An 11,048-nucleotide genomic window follows, 5' to 3' on the forward strand; every position below is an offset into this window, starting at 1 on the left:
TACCAAAAAATAATTTTAAAAAAAATTAGCTAGGCATGGTGGCGCATGCCTGTTAATTCCAGCTCCTTGAGGATGAGGCAGGAGAATCACTTAAACCCAGAAGGCGGAGGTTGCAGTGTGCCAAGATCACGCCACTGCACTCCAGTCTGGGCAACAGAGTGAGACTGTCTCCATTTGAAAAAAAAAAGGAAAAGAAAAATTTAAATGTTAAATAATGAAACATGTAACTTTGCTAAATCACAGGTTATGCGATAAAATCATATATCAACACTTCTTGGATTTTCATTAAAAAATATTATGGTGACTGGGTAGTCTACAAACAGTAATTTAAAAAATTTTTCTTCAATTTTCTTTTTTTCCCCTGTGGACTCTGCTCAGACAGAAATACAACAGCAATTCCGAAATCATACCTTTGCAAAGAATTTTACAAACCATCTTTTTGTTAAATCAAGTGAATGGCAATGAATACCTTAATTTATGTTAAAATTTTAATGTAGATAGATTTATTTCATTTTTCAGATCAAACCACACCTCAGGTGGAAAAAAATAAATCAGAAAACCCCTCTTCCTCCTGTCCACAGTAGCTCCACTTAAAACACCGCACTGTATTCACAGAACAATCCTTTGGTGAGGAGTATTTTGAAGGTACAAATGCCTAATCTTGTCAAATAAGCCCACCAACAAAAACAGCTGTATAAAATTTACTTAAAAACCACTATACTAAATACTCTGCAGTAAAGGTACTAGTTGTGAGAATTTCCATTTTTAAAAATCTGAGACAATAAGCAATGAGGAGGGGAGAGGATAGGAAACTGAATCAATCAAAGCATTGAGGAAGCCAATAAATTTCTGTTTCCTCCACTTCTGGAGACCACAAAAGGTTTAATAATAAAACAGCAAAGACTCAGATCTATGGAAACTCAAAATGGTTCCATGAGCCAGTAACTGAATATATTTTTAGTTTAACTACCACTCAAGATGATTTATTTAAATATTTACCAAAAGAACAGATTTTCTTTCTGTGTTTCTTAATAAACACTATTTGAGAGAACATCTTAAGCCCTCTGGTGAAGGACGCCCCTCAATTTGCACGCAGGAGGTGCTGGGTTCTGAGGGTGTATGCTGGGATGGCTCCCACCATGTGACGGAACAAACAGATTTCTGTCTAGTCTAGCCCTCATTATTCAGAGAGTGAAACTGAAGCCAGGGAAAGTGTTCATGACTTGCTCGGTCCCTAATTGAAATCCCCTATTAAATGACCTCAATGAACTACAACGGAACCAAGTCAGAGCCTATAGTTCACAGCCACTCCCCACAGGACATGTAACCAAAGTCAGAAGAGCAGAAGGCAAGGAAGGTGCTGTGACCCTGCAATGGCCTGACTCCGCCTCCTTTCCTCCCCCCATTCCCAAACCACCCTGTTGGATCCTGCCCTTACAAAAAATTTGGATATTTTGTTCCTTGAAGATATTGGGTGCATTCAGTTTGAATTTTCAAAATATTGACAGTGATAACTATGATTTCTGATGGTGCACCCTTAGAATCCACACCCAAAGCTTCCCTTGTCTTCCTCCAGCGCAAGTCCAGGACAAAAACCAGCCACTGGCCCACTGCTGAAGGGTCAGGAAGATGACTGTTGAGGAGTGAGAGATCAGTCCTGCTGGCTGATAAGAAACAAAGGCTAATCTTGCACCTCAGTTCTGGGCTCTAAATGCACAGAGGGCTTTATCTCTTTTAACTTATGCTTGCAAAGAACAGGCCTGGCTAAAGAAGTTAGGGACCACTCCAGTCTTGATGACAGCTACCCGCTTTGTATGACAAGGTTATTAACATCTGCTGGAGCTTAACTCTAAGTGCCTATACTCCAGCTAGTCATTTCCCTGTGTGAGATTTTGACTTGGGGGAAAAAAAAAATCTCAAAGTGAGAAACTGTAGACAAAAAGCACACACAGTTTAAAAAAAAAAAAAAATAGTAAGGTAAAATTGGCAAAGAGTAAAAGAATCCCACCTAAGGAAATATCCCACAGGTGAGTACCTAACAGTCCCATCTAAACACTTTTTTTAAAAAAGCTCACTAAAGAACAATGCATTTTTCTAAGAAAAATGTTACAGCACACAACAAAACTGTAAAAGCAGTTTCACTCCAAAATTTACACAGTCTGAGACATTGCTTGCTGAAATATCACAAAGAGCTCTTTCCCCTTCCCAAAACCAGGACTGCAGAATATGGCATCATTCCTTCCAGAGCTAGTCCTTTCATTTATTTTTAAATTCTTCACTGTCCTGGAGAGCCCAGTGCTTTCACTCTGCCCACTCTTCAGCAGAACACAGGCACAAAGTGACTGATCAAACTCCCTCCCCGTCACTTGGTCTCCACCGGGGTTCCCGACTTGTTTCTTCTTAAACATATTTTAACCTGAGGACAGTCATGCTCAACAGGATACAACTTTTTACCTACCCATGGCCTGTGACCCTCCTCTCCCACGGAAGACCAGTCAGCGGCATTGCTGATTTTCCTAACTTTTAGAATACAGACCCAGCCCTAACATATCTTATAAATCATGACATTCATTAGCACAAAGAGTGACAACTGAAGAGGCATGCACTAGGTGGGCCACCTCATCTTCCCGATGGCAGCATGGGCAGACAGGAAGAAGCACGGCCAGGCCATGTGTGGTGATTCACACTTGTAAGCCTAGCAATTTGGGAGGCCAAGGTGGGCGGATCACTTGAAGTCAGGAGTTCAAAAACAGCCTGGTCAACATGGTGAAATCCTGTCTCTACTAAAAATGCAAAAAAATTAAAAAGTTAGCCGGGTGTGGTGGCGGGCACCTGTAATCTCAGCTACTCGGGGGAAGAATCGCATGAACCCAGGAGGCAGAGTTTGCAGAGAGCAGAAATCACGCCACTGTACTCCAGCCTGGGGGACAGAGCGAGACTCTGTCTCAAAAAAAAGAAAAAAGCACAGACAACCCTGGACAAGGCAACCCAACTCAAGCTTCAATAAATGCTTGGTCTTAAGCAAATCCCAGACTCTGAAGACATCCCCACAGCTTTTGGGTAGAGCAAAACACCTACCCAATCTACTATGCAGGATGCCTATAGAGGTCAGAGAAGACAAATCACATTGAAAATTTTAATTACTGTGCAAATAAAAGCCACCAATGACAATTTATAGCATGACTTCATAAGCATGCTGAAAAGATACACAAGTGGGCTCAATAAGACATGTGTGCATTTACAGTACATCTTGTTCCCAAAAATATCAAGTAAGGTAATATCAAGCCATCTGACAGATAAAAACATTTAAAAATCACACCACCACCACACACTAGGCACAGCTATGCAAACCACCAGGCTCACATCAACTTGCCGTTTTTTAATGCACCCTAACATTCTAATGATATCAGAATTGCCTCAATTTTTCATGAGATATTTTCTACCTCTACTGTGTAGAGATATCTAGAATTTACCATCCTCACAGATAAAGATGGGCAGGCAGGGATCTATAAAAGGCTCTACGAAAAAAAACATACTTAGTGCTACCATAAAAGATTTAAGTATCTATTACCATTCCTGTTTCATTGCCTCTTCCGTAACCCGCCACAAATGAGAGCAGAGAAAGTAAGAGGAAGGCTTATCAGGAAGTGTTGACACAACGTAAACACGGACTGTGGGCACCACACCAGGGAAGGAAACCACAATTATACCATTCTTGATTTGGATGCACTTTCACTTTAAAACTTCCAGACAGGAAAGTCAGTGGTGAGATGTGACACTGAAATCTCTAGAACTCACTCCTTCGACAAATCCGTTGAAAGGTGGGAAGGGAGAGCGGCCGTCACACTAGAGGCAAATCTTAACAGCATTAAAGCTCTCTGTACGGAAAGTTTCCCCATCATTGCATTTTTTTTTTTTCAGTAACAAAGATGTTGTCAGAAATGACAATTTTTTGTGTCCCCTGATGATGCCTTGCTAGCATTTGGTTATAAGCCATAAAGCAGGAATAATTTCAGCCTGTCAGGAGTCTCGCTAATGCCCAGTTTCCCCCCAGAGAGAATTCCTGTCAAATCTAATGAGAGCTCCAAAGGCCCTCTCTACAATATAATGAGCACTTAGGCCATGCTGGTGATCAGGCGGCAAAAAGCATCAATTTGAGCCTGGCTACACCCTGGGGGCCAGACGTCACCAGTTTTAATAAGAATTATGATTACTGGCTGCACCAAATGCCTCCTCAGAACTTATTATTAATGTGTGACATTCAGAAGGATGTTTTTCAAATGTAAGGCCACTTTAAACTGAATTACAGCACTACTTTGCACACCACTCTACTTAAGGGTCTGTCAGCGTTTCCAGTATCAACTAAATTTCAGGGGCTCAGTACCCTACTATGAAGAACATGGTGTCTCTCAGCTTTTCACCTTTTTCCAAATTGCTAAGCCAATTATACACAGCATATTATTAATACATACAGGCTCACGGACGGACACAGTGTATACCCACAAATGCCTCACGTAGTACAGAAACTCATTAGAAAACTATTTTCACACCATGGGGCTTCTGACCCACTTTACCCCTTCTCCCTACATGATAAAGAAGAGGTCATCCCGCCATATAACCTACAGGAACCCAGAAGAATTACACCTCTTTTAGCTCTTAAACCCAGCACCAGCATAGAGCATTACACCGAGGTGGTGTTCCCTTGTAAAAGAGTCGGTGAGTTTATTAAATCCTTTGAGTTTATGGGTTTAAGAAAAAGCTCAGTCTCCTCTTACTCTTCCATAATATCTGCAATCCGAAAACAGTGGCCTTCAGAGTAAGTTTAAAAAAAAAAAGATTAAACCGCTTAGGCCAAGTTTATTTGCATAATTCTTAATGAGGATAGATGCTAGCCATAGATCTGCCACCCCATTTACTATCAACAAGTTACAAGTGCCTAAATAAGGCACTAGCCATTGAAAAACACACAGAAATGAAGGCATAAACCCAATATAAAGTAGGCTACCAACTTGGTAAATCACAGTAAAATCAGCATTTTTAAAGGCCCGATTACATTATTAATAAAAGGCGCTGAACATCACAATCTCTTTCCAAACACATATCTGAGAACGGATCTAATGTACACGATAACTTAACATTATGAAATCTATGATGAATTAAAAATCAAAGAGTGCACAGTTACAAAAGCAGAATCCAACTCTGAAACACACTTGCTTAATGAAAGTCTTTGAATATAAGGAAGATCTGAAGGCTGAACTAATCAATTTCTCCACTGTGCCCCAGCCGGTCAGCCATGCTCTTTAATTTAATGAAACAAGGGTTTGAGATGAAATAGCACATATACATCAAGTAAGAAATGTATTGTTGCACTTTGAAATGTGTCCAACTGTGCAACTTCATCTGATGATAATTTTTTAAGAGGCAATCGATTTCTAAAAGACTTATTGTACCAGCGTCTTGATGAAAAAGTGAATGTCAGCATATCTCCAGAATACTTACACCCTGCCATTAATGCTTTCTTTGGCAGACAATGACTACTCAATTGAGGGTCCTTTGGGCTGAGCAATCATTTAGCTTTTCTTCTCTTATGAGGTCCTTAGTGCCTTGTTCCAGCTCAATACTCTTTTTATACACCATTATAGTAGCCATAAGTGTGAATTTTATGGGAACTTGCAAACTCATAGTCATAGCTAGAGCTTTCCAGTCACTAATCTTTTCATGCTTTTAAAACCACTAGGACTGAAGCAACTCCCAACATATGCTCTGGTCACAAAAAGATGCTTTTTTCACATCCAAACCTGCAACAACTGAGACATTTTTCAAAAATGTGTTTGCTAATAAGCCACTAATCCTGACTGTTGCTTCATGCAGCCCCAAAGCATAGAGAATACTCCACAGTCATATACCTTGTTTACTATAATTAAAGAAACTCCTGAATACCTTTTTCCCCCCCCACAGGTCCACACTTCCTTGCAAAACCTCATAAAAACATCAGCTATTCTAAACTTCGGCAACTCTGTAAGACATCCAGCACTTTCAAGAGGATAAATCTATACAGGTGGAAAAGTAAACTCAAGTCTCAATTCCTATCTGCCAATAAACAGGCTAGTTTATATTTCCAAAACACCTCTCTCTCTCCTAGTCATTTAAACACTGTAATTGTCAAGAAGCAACCCTTGCTGCAGAATCCTACCATCAATCCGCAGGACAGGAAACCAAAGCAGAAAAATAGCATACAAACCCCCACCCCTATAGCCCACTACTGAGAACAAAGCCAGTATTGTAAAATCATATTAACTGATTTCTCGTTTCAGCGTAAAGTTCAACTAAAGCTTACCTGTTTATGCATTTCAATGTTTAATCCATATGACATTTCGTAATACTGTAAAGAGAAAAAAGAAGCATTTCATTAACTCACATGTTTTATTCTAACACATTTGCTAATATCATATGAAAAGAGAAAAAGTCCAATCGTTGATACCTACCATCACATAGTGCCTCTGCATTTCTGTCTTTTCACTTGCCAGTTTCTCACATTCCAATTTAAGGCTATGAAAACAAAACAGGCAACTTAATGTAAACATTATGTCACTTGTTTTAACATCTGCCTCACATATTTGCACTTCAAGTAAAAACACAGACCAATTTGGAAAAGCCATAAACTATCTAGGTAAACACTCAAAAGCTTTGTCCATTTATTTAATAGGGAAGAGAAATAATGGGAACAGTACAAAATGTACATTCAGCTACCATTCTTCCTGGTGCCTATCTGAATGGACAAGAATGAAAATATCAGTCAAAACCTCAAACTGATTCCTCCTTATAGTTGTGTTTCCTACCTTCCTGCATCAGTTTTTCTCTGGACTCCACCAAAATCCGGCCCTTACACAATCCTCACTCTTAGGCATAGGCTGTGCCATCTTTGCCAACTCAAAAGGTCTCTAGGTTTGAAAATCCTGTTAAGTTACCCCTACAGTTGCTGGTCCCTTTCAAAACCTTCGGTTTTAAATCCCTGCCAAAATATGTCAAATAGCTACTGCAATAAAGTAGGTTGAAGTTCTCCCTGCTAGGTAAACATGGTGTGTGCAAGCATGCCTCAAGCTGCAAAGATATTATCTACAAGTAGACAAAAGGTCAATAATCAGAAAGCCCCAGACAAAGTAAGAAAATTCACACCCAAGCCACTTGGCCTCATCTGTGTGCTTTTTCTCAAGCACGACAAAAGCAAAAAATGTTAATACAGTTATTTCTGAGTTAGAATCAGTGAAAACGTCATTGCAGCAAGGGAAAGTAACTAACCTTTCTGAGAAGTTCACTGTTGGCAGGGTATTTTACAAATAGCTTTCATTTGTAAGTCCTCTGAAGGCAAGTCTCACTACACGAAGAAACTAAGGCTGAGATGGATATAAATGTGACTCTCATCCTACCCAAACCAACCCGAAATGACGCCAAAGTAGATGAGCTTTCTTCTGCATACTATACACCCACCTCCCTCACCATCACCAATGATGGGCAATGTTAAAAGCATCTAGCCATCCTTAATGGACTTTGCCTCAGAAAACCCAATTTTCTAGTATGGCAAACAGCGATTTCAACATGGCATTGCTTTCCTGAACCCACACTCCAGGACTGAGACATCGATTGAGCCAATGTTTCAGCTCGGTCTGTTGAAAAATAAATAAATGAACTGCAAATATTGACGATTCTCATGCAACTTCTAGAGACACCAAAAAGGGCTCCCTGGAACAGCAGCAAACCAGCAAAAGGGAAACAATGGGAGGAGGAGGAGACAAGAGAAGAGGCAGCCCGGGAAGAGCCACGAAAGTGGGTAACTTGAATGACAGGTCTTAACAGCGACTCCAAACGCCACCGCCTGGACGCAAGAACTAAGTACAGGCGCCGCCGCTTACCCAGCTGGGCGACGAGGGGCACGGGGCCGCCCGAGACCAGTCGCCTGGCGTTGCCGGACACGCACCTGTGATACTGCGCCTGCAGAAACTGGAATTCCTCTTTAATCCGGTCCAGGGACTCCGGGATAGTGAACTTGAAGGGCTGGCCTGCAGCCTGGTGCGGCGTCTAGGGGCGACCAGCGAGGGGGACCGAGGGACGGGAATGCGGGCGGATGAATAAAGCAGTAGGTCAGAGGAGGAAGAAACGGGTCGGACATAAAAAATAAAGTTATAAGTGGCTGAAAACGAGGTCCCAAACTCGAGTTTGCGCTTCACTTTGGGAAAGGGGAAAGTGGACACTCCCCAGGCCCCGGCTTCTAAAAGGGCTCGAAAGCTCTTCCCAGCCTCCCCGGCGGATCGCGCTAAGTGCTCCCTGGTCACGAGGCCAGAGGGAAGGGGGCTTCCCGGCGGCCAGGGAAGACCAGGCCAGATTGTCGGTGTCGCCGCCCCTTCCCCCACGGGGGCGATAATGACCCCAGGGACCAGAAAAGAAAAACAACTCCTTTACGCTCCCCATTCCCAGAGTCGCCGGGGCCACCTCCAGACGCACCGGAACGGGGGCCGCAATGGCACGTAAATAGGCGAGACGAGAAACAAAAGGGGGGGGCGCCTTTCCCCCCTCGGGGAAGGTGGGGAGGGATATGGCTGCTCAAGAGAAACCCTAGCCTTCCTCAGCGCCCGTCTGCTCAGTATAGACGTCAAGTAGGAAGGAGCCCAAAGGAAGGGAGAAAATTCAGAGTTTCTGCCCACTCCCCAACCCAGGAGGGGGATGTCCCGAACCTCCCCAGTCTTACGCCGCTGAAGGCCAGAGGGTCCGCCGGGCCGCAGAAGCCACCCGTCTCCCCACCGCCCCGGAGAAGCTTTTTCCCAGAGCTCCTGCCCGCTGCCCCCCCGCCCCCACCCAGCCGCGCCTCACCGGGTGCCGGCTCTGCGGGAACATCGCTCTGGCGGCGGCCGAGGCTCTGTTCCCGGGCAACTCAATTCTCCGGTCAATTTCCAACTTTAATCCCGCCGAGGAAAATTAAGCCGGGAAGCCGGGCAGAAGCGGGGAACGCGGGGGGCGCGCTGGCCACGCACGCAGGCGCGCTCGGCCGGGCGCACCGGCCACTCAGCGCCCGCAGCTGCTCCCGCTCCCGTCGGTGCGGGCTCCCGCCCTCAGGGCCACATAGCCGGCCGCCCCAGGCCTAGCTGCTCCAAGAACCTGCGCGGCAACGCCGGACGCCCGGGAACTGAGCGCGGGGGCTGCGCTCCAACCCCTCGGCCTCAGCCGCCCGGGCGGTGAGGCGGGGGCGCAGTGGCTCCGACCGCACTCCCCTTGGCGATCCGCGTGCACGGCGTCAGTCCTGGGCAAACAAATCCAGGCGGGCTGCTTTTCTTTGCTCTTCTCCTGGTCCGCCTCCTCTCCGGGTTTTCCCCGCGGCGACGGCGGCGGGCGAGGTGCAGGTGGCGCGGCGGCCCCGGCTAACCCCACACAAACAAACCCGACGCTTTCTGGGCGACTCCCCCAAGACCCGACTGCGCCTTCGGCCCGGTGCTCGCGGGCTCCCGGGACGCGGCGGAGGATCCCGGCCGGGGAGCGAAGGATGACGAGGCGAGGAAAGTGCGGAGGGCGCGCCGGGAGGCGGCTCGGCACGCCCCGTGCGACCAGCACTCGGTGTTCTCCGCGGTTGCACAAACCCTCCTGGCCCGACGGGGCTACTCCGCAGAAAACAGTCCCGCAGCTGCCCGCTGCTCCTCGAGCCCGGGGCGCATCAGGGCGCCGCGCCTTGCGCGCACTCGCCCCGCACGGCCGGCCCGGCCGCTCCGGACCTTTCTTCCGAGTCTCTTCTTCCTCGGTCTTCTTTCTTTTCTTCCTTCCCTTCGTGTGCCTCTCCGCAAAGGGCGCTCCAGCCCGCGGCAAAGTTCTCTCACCACCCAAAAGACGACATCCTGGAGATGGTGGGGAAAACAGCAGTTGTGCACTCCGCGGCTCGGCCTCCCTCCCCCGCGGGCAAACTCCGCGGGCGAGTCCGGAGTAGTCACCGCGGCGGGGCTAGCGGGGTTTTAGTCACCGTGGAACGACGGAGGTCCGGGCTAGTGGCGCGGGTCCCGCCCGGCCGTGCGAGGGTGGGGGTGGCGCAGTCGGCTGCCTCCCGGACGCGGGGCACTGAGTACCCGCCGCCACTGCTGCTGCTGCTGCTGCTGCTGCTGGTGCTGGTGCTGCTGCTCCCGCAGCCGCCGCTCCCACCGCCGCCGCCGTCGCCGCCGCCGCCGCCGCCGCCGCCGCCCGCGCCTCTCGCGCCGGTTACATTAACACGCGGTTTCACACTCCGGAGCTAACCAGCGCCGGCCCCGCCCAGCCCCACGCGGGCGGGGGGCGCGAGCGCGGAGCCGGCGGGGGACGTGGGCCCGCGAGGTTGGGAGGGGGCAGGAGGCCCGCATCAGCCAATCGTGTGCTCTGCACCCAACGTGGGGCGCTGACGCGCTCCTCCCCGGAGCCTATGGCAGCGCAGCGCCGGACGGGTCGTTCTCCCTCCCCCTTTCTCTCGCTTCCATCTCCGCCGTCTCGTCGGTCTCCCCTCCCACCCCGGCCCCTCCTCCGCCAGCCGCGTCCTCCCGGGCTCGGTGAGGAACTGTTCCTGGAGGAGCCGCGGGACGCCAAAACCAGCCAATGGGAAGCGGCAGTTCGCGGAGATTGGCACTGAAGATGGGAAGGTCGGTGGGAAGGAGAGCGGCGGGGCTGGGCTGTCAATCAAAGTAACGTGGGGCTGGCTAGGGAGAACGCGGGTGCGCGCTAACGGGAGGGACTGGCGAGCGTGCTGCCGAGGAAGCTGGGGGCTCGAGTTTGCAAAAATCCTGCCGCTTGCTCACTTTTCCCTTTAATGAAAATCCTCAGATCTGAGTGAAAGTAACTCAAAGACTAGCTGCGTATTTATTGGAGGCGGAGGGGCGTTTTTGGTAATTCGAGCAAATGAGTTTTTCGGTGCTGGACCCCTGTTTGATGCTACTCTGAAAGTGAGGCCACGTTCAAAAATTTGAGGTTTATTTTTTCTTGAGCTGCCTTTAGTAGGAAATGCGTAAATGAGCAACCACACGGTTGGCGTACGTACACCAGCCGCA

General features: G+C 47.7%; 1 protein-coding gene across 7 annotated transcripts in view; it reads right to left on the reverse strand.

Annotated features, from left to right (window-relative positions):
* Nucleotides 1-9,944, reverse strand: part of TLE1 (TLE family member 1, transcriptional corepressor) — a 100,620-nt gene extending 90,676 nt beyond the window's left edge. For 4 of the 7 annotated variants that reach the window (XM_017500751.2, XM_037728571.1, XM_017500748.2 and 1 more), the window contains exons 1-4: nt 8,866-9,005; nt 7,976-8,076; nt 6,486-6,549; nt 6,338-6,382 (exon numbers count right to left, since the gene is read on the reverse strand). In XM_017500751.2, the coding sequence (XP_017356240.1) occupies nt 6,338-6,382; nt 6,486-6,549; nt 7,976-8,076; nt 8,866-8,889 (234 nt within the window). In that variant the 5' untranslated portion in view covers nt 8,890-9,005. Of the gene's footprint in view, nt 1-6,337; nt 6,383-6,485; nt 6,550-7,299; nt 7,769-7,975; nt 8,077-8,865 lie in introns of those variants that run through there. The other 3 variants (XM_017500747.2, XM_017500749.2, XM_037728572.1) reach the window with 3 other exon arrangements.
* Nucleotides 9,945-11,048: the final 1,104 nt, after the last annotated feature.

This window comes from Cebus imitator, unplaced genomic scaffold (genome assembly GCF_001604975.1).
Source record: "Cebus imitator isolate Cc_AM_T3 unplaced genomic scaffold, Cebus_imitator-1.0 Scaffold269, whole genome shotgun sequence".
NCBI lineage: Eukaryota > Metazoa > Chordata > Mammalia > Primates > Cebidae > Cebus > Cebus imitator.